A 25,597-nucleotide genomic window follows, 5' to 3' on the forward strand; every position below is an offset into this window, starting at 1 on the left:
TCACAGCCTTTTCCTTTCCCATGTTTAAAGGAGCAGATCACTATTTGGGACTTGCGTGACAAAAAAAACAACAGCTTTCGTATCGTTGCTATGAGAGATTAGCAGTAAATGGACTGAGCATTTGCATGGATTTGTATGTCATCTACAAAAGTTGTAATGCCAAATTTAGGATCAAGGAAGAAAGACAACCCATCCAGAATGGACAGACACACTGAGGATCTGCCACAGGTACGATTTCAGCTAATATACTATGTTATTAACCGCAAATGTGCTATGATGTACATGTAAAGTCAATACTTGTGAAGCTCACCCCCTCTTGCTTTCATTACCGTCACTTCAGGGCAGTAGGAGAAACCTTTTTGGTTTATTGAAGTCCCTGGAGCATTTCTTACTTCCTCAATTTAATCCGACTTCCCTGCTGCTCAGACAAAAGAACACCAAGTTACTCAGAAATGTGACAGATCATTTTGTTCCTGTAAATCTCATGATGAACAGATGCAGATACTGATTGAACTTTGCCACGCAGTGCTTCCTCTTTACAGTTTCAGTGAGCTGACACTGACTCTCTTATCAACTATTATTATCTATAAGAACTTGAACAGCAGTGCTATGGTCAAATATTGCCAAATTAAAATACTGATTGGTAAATAGAAGGGCATGAAAGTAATAAAGGAGGGAGAAAATGGCTGCTACACTATGATGCATGTGTTAGTTTACCAAATGTAACGCTAGATTTAGAATCACAATCATGAATATTGTGGGACATATGAACCAACATTACAAGTTTACAACAGGGATAACTTCTATACACACAGGGTAATTAACCTCACAATACTTTTTACTGGCTTGTTGTATTTTCAGTTGAGCAATGAGGATCAGCTGAGCATCATGAACAAGGTGAGGAACGGAGAGTGGTCCATCGAAGATGCTCTGAAGGAAGCCAGACAACAGAACAGCTCGACTGAAGAGGTACCAGCATTTAAAACAAAGCTTCCTCAACATTACATTGGTTGTCCTTCAGAAGTTTTTACATTGACCTGAGAATTAGTATATGGTACAGTTTTCCCTGAAAAGTTTATAAATAGTAATAATCTAAGTCATCTAACTACTAAATGTTTCCCCAGAGGACAGGGCGGGGAATAGGTGCTGCACCAAAGGCAGTATGATAAAAATAACGACCTTCTTGAACATTAAAGCATGTAAACATGTCACAGTGGCACACAATACAAATATGAACATGAAAATTACTGTAATAGGGCCCCTTTAAACCAAGCTCATTAGATTGGCTGTGATTTAAAGTTCAATAGTTCAAAGTTTATAAAAACAATAGTAAGACCTAATAGACCCTATACCCTAAAACAAATCCTTCCCAAACTACTAAATGTTCCCAACACCTTTAATACATCAGGCTAAACGTTGGTTTAAAATATATAAGATATGATAAACACATTACATGGGAAGATAATGATGGAAAGAGCTGCTGAAAAACACATTATAAAGAGACTCAACTAAGTCAGTTAGCTGCAGGCTATAAAAAACGAGAGACATGGAGGTTTTGCTTACAACGTTTTCCATCTCCCCAACACATACATGTGTTTAAATCTTCTCATCTAAAACTGTCTTGTAAAATGGAAGACTGGTGCCCCACATGTCATCATCTACTCTCTAGATATGGTCATGCTAATAAGCCGCTTAGCCTGCTGGTTAGCTTTTCAAAACACCATTGTATGTCCAGTTTGATAGGCCCAAAGGTATTGTGTGAAGGAATGTGGAAGCGTTTGTTCTACACCTACCAGGAAACAGTTTAGAGCCGATGATATCATACCTTTTTTAATAGAGATAGTTATCTTGATACTTTCTGTTTTTCATTCAAATGTGTTATTTCCTTAAGGTCTACGTGTTTCTAATGTTTAGTTGTTGTGCTTTTGTTGCAGGAACAGCAACCCTCACAGTACAACTTCAGTGTTCACAAGCACAACCGGTACAGGTGGCAGAAGCGGGTTCTTCAAGTGAGTTAAAATTAACAAAACAAAGATTATAAAGGTATGCTATCAGGGAAGTCTGTGAGTCTTTTTGCCAAAGCAACTCACACTAAGGCTGCTAACAATGCCCACATGCTGTTCAGCTGGTATAATGTGTACCATGCTTACCATCTTAGTTTAGCAAGTTAGCATGCTAGCATTTGCTAATTTACACAAAGTCTATCTGATGCTAACGGGGGAGTCATTGCTTTTGCAGGTATTTGGTCCTAAACCAAAGATTTACAGCAAGTCAACAAAGTTAGTATGAATCACCCACAGGGGAACATGAATGAATTAAAAAGCTTCCTTGGCAATCCATCCCTTAGTTCAGGGGTCTGCAACCTTTTTGACCAAAAGAGACATTTTGCCCCCTTTTCCAACAATTTGTTTTGTCTGGAGCCGCAAAACATATTTGATAGCTTGATAGCTTATAAAGTTGTATTTATTGTTATATCATAGACAAAAACTACAGTTTTTTTGCATTTATTATTTATTACATTATAGAAAACTGTTACCTCTAATAAGAAACAAAGAACTCTTATAAGGAGAATAAAAAAAAAATACACAGGCATACTTTAAAATAAATTAACACAGCACTTGGGTAGTCCTCTGCACATTTGAAGGAACAAAAATACAATTAAAATTGACCCACTTTGAAATAAATAAATAAAATAGCTGCACCCTGCACCATAAAAAGAGTTTACTGATTGAATTATGACTGAAGATCGTCAGCTGTCTTCCTCTTCCGTGTTTTTCCTCCAATACGTAAAGGCTGCAGCACCTTTGACAACTTCTCTCCACATATCAAACATACCGGTAAGCCAGCATCGTTTGCTGTGAAGCCAGATAACTCTGTCCACGCAGAATTAAACCCTCTGTGTTCCTCCGATACTTTTCTTTTCTTTGATTTATCCATAGTTCGCTCATCGAGCCGGGGGTCAGGTTATTCACCTGCTGGCGCGGGACCGTCGTAGGATATGACGCATATTTTAGTTGACCTAATTAAAACCGTTTTGTTTTTTATTTATGTGTCACAGTATCACCTCAAAATACAAGATACGAAACATTTTCAACCGTGCAACAAAATATAAATAGTCCTACAAATACTTTTATTTTATTTCCTTCTTATTTTTGTCTAAGCTCAAGGGAGCCAGAGCAGAGGGCTTAAAGAGCCGCGGGTTGCCAACCCCTGCCTTAGTTTGTGAGATCATTCAGTGTGTATCAGCCCGCTAGCATTGTTAAAAACACTGTCAGAAGATAACATTTTTACTGTGTTACTGAAAATAATATATGAATTCAAACCCCTTCATTGTGACCAACCCAGATTGATTTTAAAACCAAAATGCTGTGCAGCATCGAGAAAGGCATCATCAAGCGGCAACTTCTCTTTTCGATTGTCAAGAGTTGTGATGAAGGAGTGGGTTCCAGGTTCTCCATTTCCTTTAAAGGATATCATGATTATGAATTGGAGGCCACTTCAGGTGAAGAAAAAAACAAGGTAAATGTATATTTGTGGGAACTCTAAAAACCTGTCATTTGTGTTGAAAAGTGTACATGCAGAGAGAACGAAACATGTTATTTTTAAAAATTCCTTTTCCTGTTTTTTTACTATTTTCCGGCGGGTGCTTCTCAGATAATGCAGCTTGTGAATCGGATCATTTATGCGAACATATACAGTGACCCTGAAGAGTGTAATGCAGAAACCCCTCAGCAGCCTGAAGCCTCACAGGGTCTTCGTGAAGGCGTCTTGTTGCTGCACAGAGGCGGCTTGGCATCATTCAGATGGGTGAAGTACGGATGTGTCTTTGTTATTGTAACGCTACTTTAGTAAAACAGATAAACACCATTTATGATAGTGATGAGAAATGTCAGAAGCACCCTAACCCAAGTTGAGACCGGGAGGACGTGTGTTGACAAACCGCACCTGAAAAAACCTACACATTGTGTGGACCCACCATGTGGTCAGTTTAGTTTAGCATACAGAAAACGGGAAGCTAATCTGACTCTGCCCAAAGATAACATATATATATATATATATATATAACCAATATATATATATATATATATATATATATATATATATATATATATATATATATATATATATATATATATATATATATATATATAACCAATATATTAATAAAAAACTATACAAATGCCATAAACGGTATTTGGTGATTTAGAAACAAGAATTTCTGAATTTGAATCTGAATCTTGAAGAGTTATTTTTTGTATCCAAAATACCAACATCAGAAACCAGTAGGCCTAGCCTATAGGTGAATGGGTTAATGCATGTGTTTGTTTCAAACCTAATGTTTACAGGGCCTGTTCATATGTAGGCCTACTGTGTTTACATATCGACCTATTGAGTAAAAATGTAATTTCCCCTTTCATTATTTCTTCAATAGTAGAGGACAGCAAGTATACTTCCTGCAAAACAGTTTGTGAAGTTCAGTATATAATACATACTGAATACAGTTGTTATATAGTATACGTATAGTTCCTCTATTTCTTACCTTCTCCCTTGTTCCAGATATATGGTACAGCTGCGCCCAGGCGAGCTTACAATGGTCCCCTTTAAGCGCCGGGGCCCCGCTGACGGTGAGGGGTCGTCCTCACCGACCGTCCCCATCGTGGTTCACCTGTCGGACGGAGACACCAGCGTACCAAAACCTCACGGCTCCGACACGTTCACCCTGATCACACACAAGAATGAGTACCAGTGAGTAAGGACTATTGAGATGTGGAAACATTCCAACCTTTTTTACTACGACCTCCACTAATTATTGATTTTTCCCTCTAAAGTTTTCGCATGATAACATGTCAATAATGATCATATATCTCACTAAATATCAAACATTAGAGAAAGAAAAAAATCTGATCTCATGATGTCATACTGTATATACTAAGAAATCAGTCAGAGGGAGCAAACCAATACTTTTACTTTAATCCTAATAAGAACGAGATGCTATCAACAGCAAGTCGGCCATCTTTGAAGGATAACAGCGTCAGCAACTTGTTGACTAACCTCACAGCGAGCTCATTAGAAGTAACACTTTCAATTAAACTTTACAAACATGGTCGGTAGGCACTGTTGTTTAGCTGGCTGTAATAATTTCACAACCAGCGAACAAAACAAATAAAGACCATTGGATTAAGTTTCATATGTCTCCCCTCATGGACATTTTACAAAGGAGAGGTAAAACCAACATCAACAAGAGATGTAGAATAGTTTGCAGCCAACTGCTGACTTTACTGCAAGTGTCTAAAGGAATTGCTCACCTAAAGTAAAACAAGCCATTACAGAAGGAAAGAGATTACAATTATAAAGTGACGCAGTATATATAAATACTTTTAGATGTATTATGCATGATAAGCCACTGTTTTATTGACATTCATTTAGCATAGCACTTGCTATCTCATATTTGTCTGTCTCCCTTCAGCCCCTCAATATTTTAATCTCTTCTGCCATGCATTTAAAAAACATTGGATTGTTTTATGTAAAACATAAAAAGTATGTATTAGGATGCAGCCTTGTTTGAGTTATAATGTCATAAATATAGGCCTCAACTTTTAACTACCAGACAAAGGTCAAATAAAAAGGGAAGTTGTGTTGATCTTTTGCAGGTTTCGGGTGCCTGTGCCAGATTACACACCCGCCCCGGCTGGTGTTCAGGTTGAGCGAGACGCCTGGGTTCACGCCATCGACAAACTGTGCTCAGGGTGGAAGAGGAAGTCAATGTGCGAAAACATGTTTGTGGGAATACCGGCTCTACGACATCTCAGCATAGCAGAGGAGCCAGAGGACACAGATCTCCAGTCGATTGGTGGAATAATCACTTATCCTCCAGTTGATTATAAAAATGCAAATCCCCCTCCTTGTGGTGAAGATCATTTATCAGCTGAAGACATGAGTAAAGATGATCCCACAGCTGATGGGACAAAGCCTGTTCCTAAACCTCGCATCAGTCAAAACCTTGCTGTTATAGAGCCTGATATGTTGCCTCCCGTATCATCACCCACATCCCCCGGTGTCTCTGCCTCATCTCCCCCGACCCCCCCCCTCACCCCTCACCCCTCACCCCTGCCCTCACATCATCCTCCACAGCCCCAGAGTCTCCTAACCCAGAGCCTGTTGTGAAAAGGCCTCCCCCCCTGAGCACCCCGCCGCCTCCACCCCTGAGCATCCCGCCGCCTCCACCCCTGAGCATCCCGCCGCCTCCACCCCTGAGCATCCCGCTGCCTCCCCCCTTGAGCATCCCGCCGCCTCCCCCCCTGAGCATCCCGCCGCCTCCACCTTTACCCTTCAAGTTCATGAATTTCAAAAAGCCACGCACCAAAGCCTTCCACTGGGACGTAGTTGGCACAGATAAGGTAACACTGTCACTTGTCAGTTAAAACTCCATCCATCAGAAGACTATATATTACCATATTTGAAGTATAAAGCTTACAAAGTGACTCATCAGTGTGAATTATTCATATTTAAATGTGTATTGTATGTATTGTTAAGTGTTTTTATTATCGTGGCACTGAAAGGTCAGTTTCAGCTTGGTTTCACATCATTAGAACCTCATATTGCATCATTGTTGAGAATTATAGTCTGTATTATCAGTCGTTTATTGCTTCCCCAGCGTTGCTCTTTTGTAATGTTAACATTGATTTCCTCCTATAATGGAGTTGTCTCACTCACACACAATTTGTTTCTTGGCAGATTGCAAAATCATTTTGGAAACAAGAAAGCACCGGGAGGATTGAAATCGACACATCGCGCTTATTCGAGCAATTTGCCGTTAAAGACATGGGGACGTTTTGTGCGTCTGAGCCGAGCACCACGCAGCATATAATGCTCAACCAGAAGATTGCACACAACTTCAGTGAGTAGCTTGATAATGAATGTCTGAGTGTTTATGTGAAGTTGCTTGTTGTGAATAATGTCTGTTATAATCATTGATTTGCAGTGTTTTATATGAATTACAATGTTCATGTTGAAATGAAAGGGAATCCTTCTGGAACTAGTCAGATCAGTAAGCTTTAAAGGGGCCCTTTTATGCTAATTTTCAGGTTCAGAGAAACTCCCTCTGGTGGGAACTTTGGGATTTTAGCCTTTGCAGACCATTTACATGCACAAACCTATACAACACATTACACAAGAGACACCACATAAGCATAAAGGGCCTTTTACTTTCAGTAAATCAAAAGATGTTGTGTGAACTGAATCCAGCAGAGGGAAGCACCACATAGAAAGAGTAACCAGGACCTCTGCAGAATCAGTGTTAATGTCAGTATTCATTTTCATAAATGAGACTAAAACGTCCCATTAGGAGGAATCTGACCTGGATCTATTAGGGGAGGGCCGTTAAATGATGCCAATCTGCTCTTTTAAAAGGATGAATGAAACTATAATGACAGTGTGTAAGGCAGATAGATGGATGTTCCTCCTCTGTGTCTGCAGGGGGCAGTGTGTCATCAATCCTGCAGTGACACAACTATCTATGCAATCTGCAGAGCTTTTGTAAAGTAGAACATATTCTGTATCTCATCTCACTTTTGATTAACTCAGTGTACGTGGCTTGTATATTTCAAGACCCTAGCCAGGGGGTTAGGGGAGAACATCTCAGAAGCTTCCTCTCACAGACTCTGTGTGGCGATACAGATGTGGTGGTGGAGGTGGGCTTCTTAATGGAATCGGTGCGAGTGTACAGGCTGGAAATATAATTAGAAATCACATGTTCATAAAATATGGAAAGGGCATCTGAGCGACAATGGCAGGGATTTCCTGTCCTGGCTCAGAATACAGGCTTTCAGAGTGTGTGCTCCTGCCTGACCTGGAAACGTTGGTTGTGTCAGGAGCCGGTGCTGAGAGATGACAGCCTGCAGGCAACCTGAGGCCATGCACATTCTGCTGGAGCTTTAGAAAAAGGTAGACTTTAGAAGAACAAGGTGATCTGTCTGTCTCTTCTTTGGTCTTATTAAAACTGATTGAAAAAGTGACTATTCAGCAGTGGTGGAAGAAGTATGGACACTTTTAAAAGGAAATGAGCAAAAGTATAATGTTAAGACAACTCAATATAAAGTAAGTAAGTCCTGCATTATAACAGTGTCTAATTACTATCAGGAAAGTTGCTTCAAAATTGTAATCCATTACAATTAATAGTTACCTGTAAACACTTTTATAAGTAGCCAAACCTAAGCATCACAATATAAAAGTAATCTGATTTATTTCTGCTACTTTTGGATTACCTGTCAAATGCAACTGAGCAATGTAAACTTGGATTTTATTCGGCATATTCAGGAAGTAGCCAATAGAATAATGAAAGTGCACATGAGCACATACTATAGTATACAAGAAAAATAAATAAGAATACAATCTGAGAGAAAATGTTCTGTTTAATTGCATAGAGCTAAAATATCACACACTATTTAATGAACATTAAAAAAAACACATACTTTTTTTTTTCATTGTAACATTATAATCCTGATAGTAATCCCACTTCTTTAGTAATGTGACAGTTATCAGATTACATGTTTTTTTATGTAACTCAATGGGGAATACTATGACCTTTTTTTGGTATCCTGATTACGCAATCTGGTTACATGTAATCCCCCAAACCTGATTACTATTAGCAAAATTGAAACTATCATACAGTTTTAATAATACCGAGAAATATAAAATAAATATACATTTTACAATGTATTATTGAATAACTGATGCACTAATAGTAATACGAGGTAATGGTGAAGCTACATTTTCATCTGACTGGCAGTCAAATCAAAGTTTGACATAGCACAACATGGTAATACCAGAGTAGGGCAGAAATCCCTGTAAACTGATTTAATCCATTATAAAAACAGATGAACTTCCTCAGAATTCAGATCTGAAATGAAGCCATATATTTATACAACAAATAAAATAATATGTCTTCTCTACTCTCTCTATCTCCTGGCATCCCCCCTCACCCCCTCCCCCCTCCCTGCATTTGTTTGCATGTTTATCACCACAAACCTGCCTAAACTTGTGCTGTTTATTCAGCTCATATCTCATTTTTTTGCCACACTATTTATTCATCTGATCCCATTTCACTGGGAGCCAGTATGCATGTGACATTTCTGCGTTGTTGTTGCAAATATAGCAACATCTCAGCAGATAGTCATGCTGCACCTCCATCAGATGATCAATAATTAAACAAATAAGTCAGAACTGTTAATTAGCGTCAGACATAAAGCCGTACCTCTTACTGTGTACATAGCGACTTTAACAACAATATGTTTGTTGCAATTAAACACTGAGGTAGATTGGATGTGACAGTTTGAGCAGGTGTTTGAGCAGGTGTTTGAGTTACTGAGTGTTTTCTTCTGGTACTCATGTTGATCCTTGTGGGCAAGAAAGAACAACATCGCGTTAAGCATCCATACGAAAATGGCTCTAAGGATTCATGAACTTATTTTTAGTATTTTAAGTGCTCGACAGGAATCCAAAGGACTTCTGACAACAAGATCGTTGCTTGTATTGATTGTTTTTATGCCTTCTTTAGAAAAATACCTACAGAGCAGAAGAGAGAAGGTACTATACAGTTTGCCTGTGAATGAGTATGAGATGGGATTCTGTAACAATAATGTCCGTGACGGTCTCTTCACAACGTTCAACTCAGTTCTAGTCATGATGAAATTCTGATGAAATCACACTGGTCCTCTTTGGAGAGATCAGAGACTAGTAAAGTACTAGGTCTGTTATTTTAGAAAAAAAACAATACTATGTAATAAATACTCCATTACAGGTAAAAAAAAAATCCTGCATTAAAACATTTACATATAAGCAAGATACTTAAAGGGGACCTATCATGCAAAATGCACTTTTGTACGTCTTTTATACATGAATATGTGTCCCCGGTGTTCCAGGGAACTCACCAAGTGTCAGAAAACACAACCCTCTCTATTTTCCTCCATACCCAAATCTCTAAAAAAGGGGCTGCAACGGATCTGATAAAAACTGATCCAGATTTGAACACTGTCCTGACGTCAGGACAGTGGCGCTACGGCTATTGGGCCAACTCCACCAATCAGGAGGAGACAGCCACGGCCATTGCCGTTCGAAAGCGCTGGAGACGCTGTAGTACATATGCCAGGCCTGTAGGTGGTGCTGTTCTCACTGAATCTGCCCAGAGCTAGAAATGGTCAAATTGAGCAAAATGAGGCATGGCTAAAATGCATGATCTGTTTGGTATTTTGAAAAAAAAAAAGTATAAATATGCCTTATATAGGTATGGTCCTACACTATATTATTCAAATATAGCATGATAGGTCCACTTTAAAGTATCATAGAGGGTGATTAATTTACATTGTTATATTTTTTATATCGATGCATCGGTGAACAGCGGCATTTATAGTTATAGCTGGTTAACGTAGAGCTAATTTGAACCAATAAGCTATCCAGCGGCCCTTTATCTAAAAAGTAACTAATATACATGTATTAATTAATTGCAGTGGATTAAAACGAACAATATTTTCCTCTCAAAAGTTGTGCAGTAAAAGTATAGAACAGCGTAAAAAAGGAAAAAGAGTTCAAAAGAGTTCAGTGAATCTTTCTACCTCTGGATGAGATCCATTGTGGCGCAATCCTATTTCAAATTCATGTCCAGCTAATGTGGTTATTTACCCTGAGAGTCCCCATGCACACGGCCTATTTAATGACTGGAAATGTCGCACTCCTAATTAAAAGTACACCTGTGGCTTCCTGCGCCCGGTGGGGAACACTCTCCATCTCCATACTCTAATTTGCCAGAGCAATGGCCAGCTTGTCTGAGTGCCAATCAACAAAGGGCTTGATTTGCACATGTTATTTGAGGACAGAAGCCTAGCCATTGCTTTTGGGGCCGGCCACAGGTAGTGCTCAAAATTGCATGTTTTCGATATTTAAAAATGTAACCTCATTTAAAAAAGGTACATAAGCCTGCTGTTGGTCCTGGTGAGGGAATTAGCGTCTCCAGACTTTAATGTCAAGGATTTAGAGACGTGATGATTGCTGCATCCAAAATGCTTAATATGATTATTTGATTGGTTTTATGTATCCATCAACTACTGATCCTAAAAAGTATAAGTTTGGGAAATATGCCGATCCTTTTTTATGTTAAAAGTTAGAGAAGAAGAAGGAAACCATGTTCATTGAAGTTACAGCCTATGCTTAGCTTAGCATAGCTTAGCTTAACGAAGAGTAGAAAAAGGGGTTAACAGTTAGCATAGCTGTGTCGGAAGGTAATAAAATCTACGTAAAAGCATCCTCAGAAGCTCACTCATGTGTTAGGCTATAGCCTATCTTGTTTGCCTTGATCTTAACAAGAAACAAACTAGTTGCAGTTCTACACGAGCTACGATCTAGAAATACATGGATTTCTTAGCTTACCCACCAACTGTTGTTTTTAGATTTTGTTTTTTGAGCGGATTAATAAAACATGATGTAACATGTTAATTACTGAATTTAAAAAGGGTGGTAAAATAATGGTGTTACATTTATGACAGAGCCAGGCTAGCTGTAAGCATTTTCAGTCATCTAATGGCGCGTTTCCACTACACGGCCTCGCTCGGCCTCGCTCGGTATGGCTAGGCCTCGTTAGGACTGGCTCACTTTATGGCGCATTTCCATTACAGTTTAGGAACTGGGGTAGTATCTATAGTAACGCAGTGTAGGCGGAGCCGTGACGTCATCTTCAATGAGAACCCCAGAAAAACAACACAGCCGTTAGCTGTTAGCACTCAGAGCTCACAGCTCCTCATATATGTTCAGAAACTAGACAAAAGTTAAACAAGTACAAACCACAGACTGCCTGTGTCATGGTGAATACAGTCGCTGCTTTATTTATGTCTGTATAGGCCGTTGTTGTGAGTGTGGACGGTCGGAGCATATACTGCGTTAGCTTAGCCAATCTCCATTTAGAAAACAAGCATTTTAAAAGGTTTTTCGCCTGCCGTCTGTCTGCAGACTTGACAAAGCATTAATTCATGGTTTTTACTAACCGGTATCAGTATGTTGTTACTTCGGCATCATTTTGAAACGTGTATTACAATTAAATCACGGTCAAATATGTCCATCTTGTTGTAGTTGTAGCCCCCTTGCCAGCGATGCTCTCTCTAGTTTAGCATACTCAGCCCGACTCAGCCTCGTTGTCTCTGGCCCTAGACTCACGATTTTATGAGGCCAGAAAAACTGTGAATTAGGACCCGCCGGCCGGTACTAGGCCAAGTGGAAACGCAACCAAAGACGGGCCGCTGACGTCACAGCCCTCTTAAACCGTGCTCCGCGCTGTAGTGGAAACGCGCCATAAGCTAACTGGCTAGCTTCATAGACAGCAGTATTGATCTTCTCATCAACTCTCTTATATTCACGAATCGTTTAAGTATTCTTTTTATATGTCTTACAAAGTATTTGAAGCTTATCAAATATGGGGCAAATTTGTGTAGTCCAGCTATACAAAGCTCTACTTCAGGAAGAGTTTTGACCCAAAGTTAGTTAGTTACAAAGCTCACAACTTATTAAAAGAAAATTGGACTAGTGTCTGAATCTGGCTCAAGCATCTCTGCTGTGTGAAACTCACCAATGTGTTTTACATATATGTCTAAAATTCCTGCAGCCGGCTCCTAATGAACGATTCTCACAGCTCCTGAAATATGCAGAGGCATTTTCAGTAATATACAAAAATGAGGTTTGACTTGATAGAATGCAAATTTCTGCATTTCCCCTAAGGCATTTTGGGGAAAGTAATTAAGCAAAGGACCCCTTTGTCTTCAGAATGCTTTTTGAGTCATTTGATCGCAGGATAAGAAGACTATCTGTCAAGAGGAAAGCTTTCATGTACTATTGAGTGTGTTGACTTTTTTTTCCATATCTATTGTTCTTCTAGACATTTTCCTCAAAAGTTTTCCCGTGCTTCCGGGAGAGCTGAAGGACAAACTGTTCGTCATTAACGAGGAAGATGGAGGCCTGTCTGATGGGCACATCACGTCTCTGAGGAGGTATGACTTTGTGCCAAAAAGCGCTGATTGGTATTCATCCCTGATATTGTCACAACTGGAGCCGAGAGGTGAATGACATTTCGCCGCACGGTTAATGGGCGGTTGATGTGTGAGAGACAACAGCTTTCAAAAACTAGCCGCTTAGCAACTCAACAAGGGATGTGAGTGCAGCCAGGACAAAGTGAGAAACCACTGCAGGTCATGTGAGGAGGAGGCTCATGGTTTGCACAGCAGTCTCCACAATGTGCTAATACTAAAGAGCAGATGCCAGAACCTTTTACCAAAGCATCTTACTAATACATTTTTTATCTCCGGTTATTTGCGGAGATGGAGACTATTGACATGCCCGCGGGAATATATCACTGGAAGTGGGTAAATGCTTCCTGACTGTAACCTGTGGTTTCCGCAGCGTCTCTGGGTGCTGACCTCCTGGAAGACGAGAGTGATCTAATGCACTATGTGGGGGGGCTTTATTTATTCTATAAAAACATAATATATATTTTAATGCGCTTCGGCGTAGGCCTGAGGAATACAATTTTGAAAGAACCACTCCCAACAGGTGCTGCAATATTAATGGCCGTTGCTACTCCAGTTGCTCATGAAAAAGTGAATGCCTTTGCTTTGAGGTCAGAACGCACAGAAATGACGTAAGGATGAAGTCCAATTTAAGAGGGGTTCAAAGGCAGTGCGAGTGAGTAAATGGCCGTTCCCAGCGTCTTGTTGTTTTATAGAACTACTTGGCTTTTAATCACGCCCCACTATCTGGGCCACTGGAAATAAATGTAATGGCATCAGTTTAAGGAAGGGAGGTAAAGAACATGTGATGACAGAAAGATGCAAAAGGTGAAAAGGGGAAGGTATGTGATATACAAATAAAAACCTCCCCAACTGTCACATGCATTTTTAAAATGTACCTATAGGTTTTTATTTTAACTGTTGGATATACAAGGAGCGATATCTTGCACATGGACTCAGAACCACATAGGTTAAATGGCTGTTAAAATCAGCCTAAAATAGCAAGCAGATAAATAACTAAACTTCATATATAAATATAAAATTAGCTACATTTTTAAAACAGCTAAACTTTTTATCCGGAGGTTATCAGGGGGGCAAAGCAAATAATTAGGGAGAGGTTTCCTGTATTTTTTACACGGGTTGTAGTACTTATTAAAAAACGAATATTCTATTATATTTACAACCTATTAAATGTTTTCAAGCTGTAGAAATCCAACTCCCTAAAAGTTATGATAAACAGACAACAAGAGACTAGTTGGTAAACAAAATGGAGCAATTAAATATTTGCCGACACTCGTAGTAAGAAGTGGATGGGAGAAAACATTTAGAGTAGTATGGAATCTAACAAGAATAGTAAAATTGTAATGTTTTGTTTCAAGGTACGTCCCCACGTTGGATGATGTGGAAATGTACAAATCCCACAAAGGACCTGTGACAGAGCTGCATATTGTGGACCAGTACATGATGGAGGTACAGTTAATAGCTCCTAATAGTAACAAGGCTCAAGATTACCATAATTAACAATGTAGGATTATCAGGATTTGATATGAACAGGCTGACTCTAAAGCACTTTCTTATAAAAAAAGAGTGGTTGAGTCGACAATGCACCTGCCTCTTCTTTTTCTGTGGGTGTCGTGACAAGCTCTTACCGTTCATGTGTTATCACCTGCCAGCATGCAGCCTTCTGACCGTGTGGTCGGATCCAGGCTGCAGGAGGGAGGTCGATGAGCAGCAGGATCAGCCCACAGTGCCTCAGGAATATTTGACACTTGTCATAAGGCATTGCCTATAGAAACCTCATGTAAGGCCGGAGGCAAAAGGATTTGGTGCTAGACTGCAGTCAACCTGAATTACACCAAATAGACAAAATAATCAATAATCTTAGGTATTCAAGTGTTGCACTAAAAAGCAAGAAAAATGGTTACCATTTGAAACTTAGGTGATTACTTACTCCTTTAGGGGGTTTTCTTTCCACATTATATGTAATTGTCAGTTACTCCACACATTTTCTCCCAAAAACTCTATGAATAATGAAAAAAGATGATTTTTTTTGTATGAATCATCAAAGATTGACATGTGTTAGCATCTTTATCACTTGGAATAAGTGAGTCCATCTGCTCTCAGCTTCTCACTGCATAGGATAGTGCGTCATATAACCAACATGCATTTTTTATCATCATAATCCCCATTTTCTACAGAAAATCATTATCCCCGGATAATGAATCAGGCTGATAGGTGATCCTATGTCTAGTATTCTATCTATAGCGCCCAGTCTTTAGCAAATGTTAGAACCCTAACACGCTAAATTGTGAAGGTGAACCTGGTAAAAAGAATACCTGCTAAACATAAGCATGTTAGGATGTTTTGGGATATAAGCACAATGCTTACCTCAGGGTTAAGCCAAAGAAAGAATCCTCACTGCTAGCATGGCTGTAGAGAGTTGAATAAACATATTTTTTAATTCTAAGTAATCACTTTCACAGAAAGGACACAACTGTAACATCTCAGAACAAATGGCGTAACATTAAAGAAGCACTGACCTTTTCCCTGAGATAAATCTAATCCTAATAATGCTTTGCAGGCTTCTCTGAGAATATTGCACTACACTGTATATTAGGTCTTTGTTTGTTCTTTAATCCTGCCTGTCATGCTTTCTCTGGAAACTTCAATCATGTGCAGAAATCACACAAAAGAGTATTCCTTTTCAAATCTGAAATCTAGTGAACAGGAGTCTCTGATCCAGGTTAAATTATGCAAACTACTCGATTTATGAGTGAACACTTGAAACATGTTTGCCTTAGCATGGAGTCAATGTGAACAGTTAATGCTGAATTAGACATGTTAAAGACAAAGAGCTTTGAGCAGGATGACATTCTGGGATTTCATTTTATTTTGTGGAAATAGCCAAATGATTACATGAACTTGATTCCTCACACTCATCCTAATATCTCTCCTGAGAATATGTCAATCAAAAGTGCCCTTTGGCTTTTAGGAGACGCTCCCTGAGCTTGAGCGAGATGCTCTGACAAGGCGTAATGATTTATTAGAGGTTAGCGCTGACTCAAAGGTCGACTAGGCAGCTCAGCCAATCGCTTCGAGGTGTCAGGCCTTCACTTTCTCTGTTAAATCAGCCTTTCGACAGGCCTGCAGCTCTCCACTTTAGCCCGAGGTAATCTCACCAAAGAGTCTGTGAGAAAAAGCTGCAGCGACTTCATCTCCCCTCAGTATCTCCCTGCTTTTTAGATAATAATCACATGGAAATAGGTTGTGTTATGATGTGATAATTGCACTCTGTTCTGTATGCACACAGCTCATTACACTCACTTCTTCCCCCCCGCTGCAGATGTGCAACATCCCGTGTCTGAGCACACAGCTCGACCTGCTGCTGACTCTGAGAGAGCTTCCGATCGGCATGAAAGACCTGCAGCCAGTGAGTTTACTCCATCACCTACGGAGAGAAATCAAAAGGTTGAATCAGAGGTTGAGCTGTTTTAAAGTCGGCTTTGTTTCCTACAAGCTGAAATAGGGTGAAAGCGCACGGCACTGGAGGAGAACAAGTACTAATGTATTCTAATGTTCAGATACATCGTGGCTTTAGACATAAATGAAAGAAACAACTGGGCGGAAAGTGTCATTAATACATGAAAGCTTTTCTCCCTCCTGTTTGAGATTTATGTTTGAAGTGGTGGATGAAGTGGTTTCTGTATTTGCTGGATGGTAAAGTGTCTTGAAAACAGAAAGGCAGGACAGGCACTTTAAGACACTTCTCCTCGTTTGACTGAGAAGAACAGATGGATCTTAATCAAATCAAGTTTCATTTTTCTGTAGGTGGTGTAAAATCATACATAGTTTTTTTTATCGTTATCAGAAAAAACAATAAAAATCCACTTTGGAGTTTTCCCAAGGGAGAGCTGTGGAAATATTTCTTAATTTAACTTTATTCAACAAACCTCTGGACTCTCTTCAAAGACAATCACTCAAGCATGAGTACAGATAAAACAAATACACACCAAGTTACTATTTAAATAGATTTCTTAAACTTGAAACAATGTTAAAAAAGGGCCCTATTCTACTTATCTTTTGTTTCATATTTGTATCTTGTTCCTCTACTGTGACATGTCTCCATGCTTTAAAGGGGACCTATCATGCAAAATGCACTTTTGTACGTCTTTTATACATGAATATGTGTCCCCGGTGTTCCAGGGAACTCACCAAGTGTCAGAAAACACAACCCTCTCTATTTTCCTCCATACCCAAATCTCTAAAAAAGGGGCTGCAACGGATCTGATCAAAACTGATCCAGATTTGAACACTGTCCTGACGTCAGGACAGTGGCGCTACGGCTATTGGGCCAACTCCACCAATCAGGAGGAGACAGCCACGGCCATTGCCGTTCGAAAGCGCTGGAGACACTGTAGTACATATGCCAGGCCAGTAGATGGTGCTGTTCTCACAGAATCAGCCCTTGCAAAAACAGAGCTAGAAAGTGTCAAATTGAGCAAAATGAGGCATGGCTAAAATGCATGATCTGTTTGGTATTTTGAAGAAAAAAAAAAGTATAAATATGCCTTATATAGGTATGGTCCCACACTATATTATTCAAATATAGCATGATAGGTCCACTTTAATGTTCAAAAAGCTCTTTATTTTTCTCATACTGCCTGTGCTGCAGCACTTCTTTTCACCCTCTGTCTGAAACCAGAGCCCAGTCTGCTCTGATTGGTTAGCTGGCCGGCTCTGTTGTGATTGATCAACCGCTTAGAGATGTCCCACCCCTTAGCCTATCACGTACAATGTGTTGGAGCGCTAGCCAATAGAAGCGCAATTGTTATGTAGTGATGTCATTTTGTTAGTGAAGTAAACAAAGAAGTCCAATGGAGGCGTTTAGGCAGGGGTTAATGGTGTGAACTTTGGGATTTTAGCCTTTGCAGACCATTTACATGCACACAAACCTATAGAACAACCCAAAAAACCCTAATAGGGCCCCTTTAAGGCTTTCACAGTGTATCCAGACATCTCCAGTTCAACATTAGTCAGACTAATCATTAACGCTCGTACAGAGGATTGTTGTTTATTGGTGTTGAGGACTGCAGGCTGTGAAGATATTGCAGTCAGACCAGAGAGAGTACCTCCCACCTCCTCAGCCGTTTATTTTTTATTCTCTCAAGCCTCTGTTCCTTTCTGCATCAGTGCTTCAGTCCTAATCTCTTGTCTGCTGACAGTTTGAGAATAAGAGAAACAAAGGATGAGAATGATGGCACTGTAATCCGTTGAAGGTGACAGTCATTTCTCTTTGTCTTAAACACAACATACTGTGAGCAGGCAAGATGACTTGACAGGAAAGATTAGCTTTTTCATTAAGTTTCAATTTACGCATGGCTTTTTCTTTCGGATGTTGTTGCTCTTTCTGCTGTGTTGTGACTTGGATATATATTTAATAAGATTGTTCTTTTAATTAAACCATAGTTATTGTGTGCAGGAACAAAGTTTCTTTCTGACATACGATCCGCATCACAATACAATGTTCAGGCATGAAAAAGTGAAGGTGCTTTGTTGCAGAAGTTTCTAAATCCGTCAATTCTCTGACAGCAGACTTCTTAAGGCCCTAACATTAAGGGGGATTTACTCGCCAGCAGACAGACATGAGGGCTTTAGGAGACAAAATGGAGAAGTCCCCACCTGGGGGATATTTCTTACCTATGATGTACTCGTTGGTGCTTCGCCTCACTGTCAGGATGTCATGTTTTCTTCTGCATTGTGGATCTGGCTTCTTCTTTAAACTGTGCTTGGTGTGCAAGTATTTCCAAATATTATTCAGAGACGCAAAGACACAAAATCAAAGCGAGTGATTCTTAGACAAGGAGATCTCTGGACAGGGAGGTATGATTGGTAGAACCAAATATAACTTCATTAGCACATAGATATAAAGAACTCAAGTAAAAGTTGTACATGTTTGTCAAATAACAAGAGATAACCAAACGCAGGGAATCAGTAGTATAGAATAATTATGTATTGTGTCTTTAAAGTAAAGACCTGCATAGAATATAACAATGGCAATTTGTTCTATAATAATTAGGGATGCTCCGATCGATCGGCCGCCGATCGTTATCGGCCGATATTCACTCTCTGCCGATCGATCGGTGCTCTTTATAAAGGCCGATCGTGAGAGCTGATCACATGACGTAAAATACATGACACTTTTCTCTGTGCGCGGCAAAACAAGCTCGCCAAAATGGCTTCACCAGTCTGGCAGTATTTTAAGGTGTCCGAAAATGACAATAAAATAGCGGTATGCAACGTGTGTGAAGCAGAAATCCTGCAGCTCCGCCCGCTGTGACGGACCGGTGAGCGGAGCGAAACACACACTAAGAGTTAGACCTAACACACTTAGCTATTTTATCTACCTCTGGAACAAGCTAAACTAGTTATAAATATATTTATTCTTCACTGTCGGGTCACTCATTACTGGATCAGTGAGCTGCATGAGACGATACTGACAGGCTGTCAGGAGAGAGAGAGAGGGGGAGAGAGAGGGGCTCCCGTGTTATTATCCAAAGTTAATGTAAACTTGAATAATGTACTTCATTTGAATGTAATAATTATGTTGGTTGTTGTTTGTGGAAGTGCCAGTGAATGAGCCCCATTAACTGAGTTTTAAATGGAAGATCCCCATAGGCCCCACCCACTCGATTGGATCGGCGATCGGTATCGGCCGATACTGATTCCGGCGATCGGCCCCAAAATTGGCGATCGGAGCATCCCTATTGCACTATTTACTTCTTTACTTATTTTTGTAAACATTTAACCTTAAAACTAGATGTATTGTACTCGAAAAACAGGCTACATAACATGGGCTTATTTATGTTTTAAACAAACTAGTTTGCTACGATTGTACAGATGGTTTTCCGCAAAGCCAGTAGATAAGAAGAAGCTGGATACTCATTTTCTCTCCTGTGTTATTCTTTGTGTCCCACTATAGTTCTGGGGAGTTATTCTTAAAACAGGAGCATATGGTGGGAGCTGCTGTCTGGCATGGACTTTATTTGGACTCATTGTCAACAACTACGATTCCCATAGCACCGACTGCTTTTTTTTTCTTCATACACAGCATTGGCAAAACCTAAAATACCAGCTGCATTTCTTTTCAGTTTTTTAGAATAATTTCTATCCATATTCAGCAGGATCTGTTCAGCGCTGGTTAAGCAGGGAAATTGTGTGATATTCTAGAGGGATATTTGTACTTGACACAATTGCATACCAAATAATGATCCCGCCAAACAACAAGGCTCTGATTATTCATTGTATGAGGTCGAATGATGTGTTGTGAGATTGATGTTTATCCTTGTAATGTATAATACTAAAGCCTCAAGTTATTTTTGTTGACACAGTCAGCACAAGGAGCCCGGAAACAAGCTCCGGGCTTACACCACTTAAAATTTCACAAAGATGTTGTGTGAAGAAAAGGAATGTGGCTAGAATACAGAACTGTCTGCGTTTGTCTTTCAGCTGATTAACCAGAAGATCAGAATGTGCACGCAGCTGAACAACTGCAGGTCATTTGTTTCCGTGCTGGAGTACCTCCTCACCGTTGGCAATTACCTCAACGAGAACGCAAGGAAGGAAAAGGCCAAGGGATTTCGCCTCTCCTCCTTAACTAAAGTATGACTCTACTGCTGTTGCCTGACCTTTGATGGAGCTGCAGCACAAGGCTAATAAGACTACTCATTGATATACACAGCAGGGCGACTCTACATCTTCCATCATCTTCCTCTTTTGCTCAGGTTCACTCAGGACTCCGACAGTGTCACTACATGGCATCACAGGAGAAATTAAACTATGAACAAAGTGGGGCCACTTGGGCTGAATCTCTTCGAAGTGAACCATCATTAACTGTAGCTAGTCAGTGGATCTTTTCATTAGCACAACATTTCTGAGCCCATTTCCACACAAAGGATAACACAATCCTCATACCAGAGTTTCTAAAGTAATCCAATTAAAATGTTTTTATATCCCAAGTTTCTTTTCACTCACACAGAAACCAAAGTGTAAAAAAAAAAACACCTATTCTTAGTCATGGAGCAGGGACTTCCTGAAGTGTGGCAACCTTAGAATCATTAATCAAAATGTCCAACCAAGAAAAAAGTCCAGCACATAATCTTAATAAAACCCCAACGTGTTTAGGAATAAAACGAAAAATAAATAATAAATGAATTAGTGAGCTTTAGAGGTGCTGGTCGCTGGGGTTTCATACTTTCAGACAGAGCCATGCTAGCTTAATATGCTAATATGCTAAGCTAACCATGTGCTGGATCATGTAGCTTCAAATGTACCATACAAATACAAGAGTAGTCTCAATCTTTTTATCAAGCGATTTAAAATAGCAAAAAAAGCATATTATCAAAGTGTTGAACTTTTCCTATGAAGGTTCAGTAGTTGTTGGATGTACGGTTTTAAAAGGAAAGTTTAGTTTGAGCATCTGTTTTGTGTGCATGTCTCACAACTGGGAAGGTTTAAGGGCAGGGCTCTTGACACAGAAGTAAAAAGTCCTCCGCTCCTTTTAATGAAGCCGAGGCCTCGAGTTCCCTCAGAGGTGTTTCCGGGTCTAATTGAGAATAGTAAACTGTGGCTGCTTGAGACAGACTCTCAACAAATTAATAGCCAACTGTTTCCAAGAAAAACGCATCAAGGTTATCTAAGATCGCATTTTTGTCCTTATAACTTGTGAGCATCAATACATGGTTTCTTTATTGTTTATGTTGTCCTTAGAAACTTGCCATGGCCTTAAACTGCTAATAAATAACCTAGAAAAAGACTACACAAGGTTAGAAAGGAACATCTTGCATTTCACTTATTTCACCATGAGGTGCATTATGTCTTAAATTCTAGTCAATAACATTTCATACTAATATAAAAAAAAAACACTAATGCTGCTACTATCAGTGGTGGATTGTTGTAAAGTACGTTTAGCTATACTCAAGTATTGTATGTAAGTATAATTTTGAGGTACTATCATCTTAGTTGGGTATTTATATTCATAACTCCTTTATATTTCTTAACCATTACATTTAACAAGCCAATATTTGCTCTTTACTAGCTGTGATCGACACGTTAATGCGACATGTTATCATAAAACAGTAATTAAATATATAGTATTCTGAAATAGATCATTACTTTAACGTTGGTACTTTAAGTATAGTTGAATGTCAATACATTTGTACTTATACTTAAGTAAGATTTAAGTGCACAACTTGTAACAGAGTATTTTTACAATTTGGTATTGTTACTTTTACTTAAGTCAAAGATCTGAGTAATTCTTCCTACCCTGCTAACTATGACTAATAATAAAAAAAATAAAAAAACACTACTCCTGCACTAAATGCATAATCTGGAAGCAACAGCCAGGTGTTAGCAAGGTCATTATACACCTTTGCTGTATACAAATACAAGACATAATAGACTAGTGTGGAGGTGAATGTAGCACAGAGAGAATCCATGCTCTGCCATCCTATTCTTTCTCTAACCTTCAGGTAACAATGTTGTAGCAACAAACACACAGAAGATGCTATATTTCATACATGTACCGTTTTCTTCAATATGTCCTTGTTCTGTGTGGCAGGGAACTTAACGTTTGTACACTACACGCCTTGACCTCTTCTAACCTCCCTCCACAGCTCTCTCAGCTCCGGGGGAACGACAGGAAGTTCACCTTGCTGCATGCCCTTGTGGAGCAGATCATGTTGCTTGAACCTTCCCTGGCCGCTTTTACAGAGGACTTGGCAGAATTTGAAACTGTCCCGGGAGGTATTCGCCAATCAAGATTTCCTCAAAGCTGAACAAATTCTGTGTCTTACATTTCCAATTGAGGTCTGTTAAGTGAAATGCGTATTTACTGTGTGTCACTGCTTTTTTTTTGTCTCTCTGTTGGATAGCTTCCATTAAAGGCTTGACCGCAGAAGTTGACGGTGGGTAGATCACATTTTAGTACCGCGTCCAAAGACCGTTGTTCTCAAATGTGCTGAGATTACTGTAATACTGACCCTACTTTTTTGTGCCGACGCAAGTTATTTGCAAGGAAGTGTGATAGTAACATTTACTATATCTTCCTGTTATTGTAGTTTCAGTATATATTGTGGAAACACTATAATCTCACTGTGCTGAAAGCAATATATCGCCTTTATGATGACTAACATTTGCCACAAGCACAGATACATCACTTGACAGGATCCAGCATCTGATTTAAAGCAGCTATTTGCTTCAGTGGTGAAATATGATGGATGGTAACCAAAGTGTGTGTGTGTGTGTGTGTGTGTGTGTGTGTGTGTGTGTGTGTGTGTGTGTGTGTGTGTGTGTGTGTGTGTGTGTGTGTGTGTGTGTGTGTGTGTGTGTGTGTGTGTGTGTGTGTGTGTGTGTGTGTGTGTGTGTGTGTGTGTGTGTGTGTGTGTGTGTGTGTGTGTGTGTGTGTGTGTGTGTGTGTGTGTGTGTGTGTGTGTGTGTGTGTGTGTGTGGTGTGTGTGTGTGTGTGTGTGTGTGTGTGTGTGTGTGTGTGTGTGTGTGTGTGTGTGTACACAGTGCTGAAGAATGAAATGCAGAAAGTCATTCAGTATGAAAAAACGTTCAAGAAGAGAAATGCTGGAGGTCAACACCCACAATTCTACAAAGACTTGAAGGTGAGGCAGTAAATCCTGTGTTTATTATTTATTTACGTATTCATTTAAAAAGGTCATTTTTGTCTCCTTGTCAACAAAAATGGGATTGATTATATTCATTGTTTCTTGTACTAATCAATTGTTTGCTATCGGCATTGTTTCTATCTAAAAGTAGTGTTCTTCCTCTCTCCTTCTTTGGCACATTGCTGCTTGTTAGGCACCATTTCCCTACTAGGGATTTAAACGAATAGAAATACGTTATAAGGCACTATAAGGCAAATATCATTACTTGACCAATATTAAAACATTTTTGTACCTTCATCCAAACATCTATTTTTCTCACCAAATATTTTTCTCTTAATGACATCCTTCATGCTACATAAAATGTTCATGTTGTGCTGCAGCTCTCCTTAAGTTAAAACATTAGTATAATGGTGTTTAAAAATGAATATGAACTTGTTTTGTTGGTACTATTCGAGCTGAAACCATGCATATGTTTTACATTACTTGTCAGTATTCATATTATGCAAATTAATTCTCTAAACACACACCCATTCTTCAAAAACCAAGACTTTAGATTTTGGTTTTCATTCAAGCTCTAAATGTGGGCTATTCAGAGTTCAACCCTAAGAGAAAAGGTTTTTCTAACAATTCGCTAAATAGTGAACTAACTGACACAGGGATTTTCTTCTCCTTTTTCTCTATTCCCTAGATGGCGATTGAAAAATACAAGACCGGTCTCTCAGCACTGACGAAGACGCGTGATGAAATGAAGAAACTCTACTCTGTCATACTGGTAATCCATGAGTTATTATTTCAATATCTATCTGGTTCAGCCTCACAGACGGATAGCGCTCTGTTATCATGGCCGAACTCAATTATTTGTCATCTAACAGCACCTCCTGCCCGCCCAACACACTGGGACAAAACACATATCACAAGGAAAACGTCCCCAAGGCTTCTTATTTTTCACTAGGTGTCTCTCAGGGCTCACGGCAGGATATAATGCTTCTGATGTAGGGGTTAGCTGAGGCCTCCACATCATTTAACAGAAAGCACCGCTGATTTTTCAGCCTTGAAAGATGCCACACTTAGTCATTTGCATATTTTCTTCAGGATTAATGAAGAATTGCCGCTGTCTGTTGTAACCAGAGTTAATGTGCGATGTCACAGCGATGAATGGTCCAAAACAAGAAAAAGCTGAGAGAGCATTCCTGGTGGGTTTCTGATGTTTTTTTGTGTTGTTTTTTTAATGCAATGTATAAGCCTTCAAGGACACATTCCACAAAGTTATTTGTTGTATTGCTTTTTGTGAATTTGTTCTTTTTTGGAGTATACTTGGCTGCAAGATATTGGAAATATCAGACCCTACATTTTTGAGGCTACAAAAGTCAAATGCATCACTCTTGTGCATTCTGAAGCCATATATTGTGCAGCACTTTAGTATAAAATAAGATATTGGTAACATGTCACAATGCAATAATTCATACTTGCACTATTTATGATCTCTGATTTTGACTGGACTCTGAGACAAAACATTATTGGGTACCACTTTACAATAAGACTACCCTTATAAAGGATTCATAAAGGGTTTATAATTAGGTTATGAATTGGGTTGTAAACACTTTATGAATCATTAAGAACCATTTATAAACCAGTTCTAACCGTTTTCATACATCAACACAGGCTCACTATTTGGCAAGATGACTAAGCCTTATATTGGCTACTTAGCGAGAATCAAGTCAGTGAGCAACAGATACCAAGGATGCTGGCTGATGAAGAAGACGAAGTAAGCTAAGTAGCCAATATAAGGCTTAGCAGTACAGATAAATGTGGGCTCACTATTTGGCAAGCAACCGCTCACAGTTGCCCTGTTTATCTCATGTCTTATAAAAGCTTATTAAGGAT

The 25,597-nt window shown here is 39.4% G+C and overlaps 2 protein-coding genes across 2 annotated transcripts in view; both read left to right on the top strand.

Moving 5' to 3' along the window:
- On the top strand, positions 1-6,269 carry LOC117483400. The gene is made up of 7 exons (XM_034131732.1): positions 1-228; positions 862-969; positions 1,935-2,009; positions 3,346-3,519; positions 3,655-3,812; positions 4,558-4,746; positions 5,652-6,269. Exons 1-7 carry the CDS (start codon positions 136-138, stop codon positions 6,163-6,165), a joined length of 1,311 nt encoding a protein of 436 aa, XP_033987623.1. The 5' UTR covers positions 1-135; the 3' UTR covers positions 6,166-6,269.
- Positions 6,168-25,597, top strand: part of LOC117483401 (protein diaphanous homolog 3-like) — a 26,854-nt gene continuing 7,424 nt past the window's right edge. Inside the window, exons 1-10 of the mRNA XM_034131733.1 lie at positions 6,168-6,398; positions 6,736-6,898; positions 12,917-13,028; positions 14,423-14,513; positions 16,387-16,473; positions 20,550-20,702; positions 22,715-22,844; positions 22,973-23,005; positions 23,613-23,710; positions 24,402-24,485. Of these exons, the coding sequence (XP_033987624.1) occupies positions 6,339-6,398; positions 6,736-6,898; positions 12,917-13,028; positions 14,423-14,513; positions 16,387-16,473; positions 20,550-20,702; positions 22,715-22,844; positions 22,973-23,005; positions 23,613-23,710; positions 24,402-24,485 (1,011 nt within the window). The 5' untranslated portion in view covers positions 6,168-6,338. The remainder of the gene's footprint in view (positions 6,399-6,735; positions 6,899-12,916; positions 13,029-14,422; positions 14,514-16,386; positions 16,474-20,549; positions 20,703-22,714; positions 22,845-22,972; positions 23,006-23,612; positions 23,711-24,401; positions 24,486-25,597) is intronic.

This window comes from Trematomus bernacchii, unplaced genomic scaffold, assembly GCF_902827165.1.
Source record: "Trematomus bernacchii unplaced genomic scaffold, fTreBer1.1, whole genome shotgun sequence".
Lineage (NCBI taxonomy): Eukaryota > Metazoa > Chordata > Actinopteri > Perciformes > Nototheniidae > Trematomus > Trematomus bernacchii.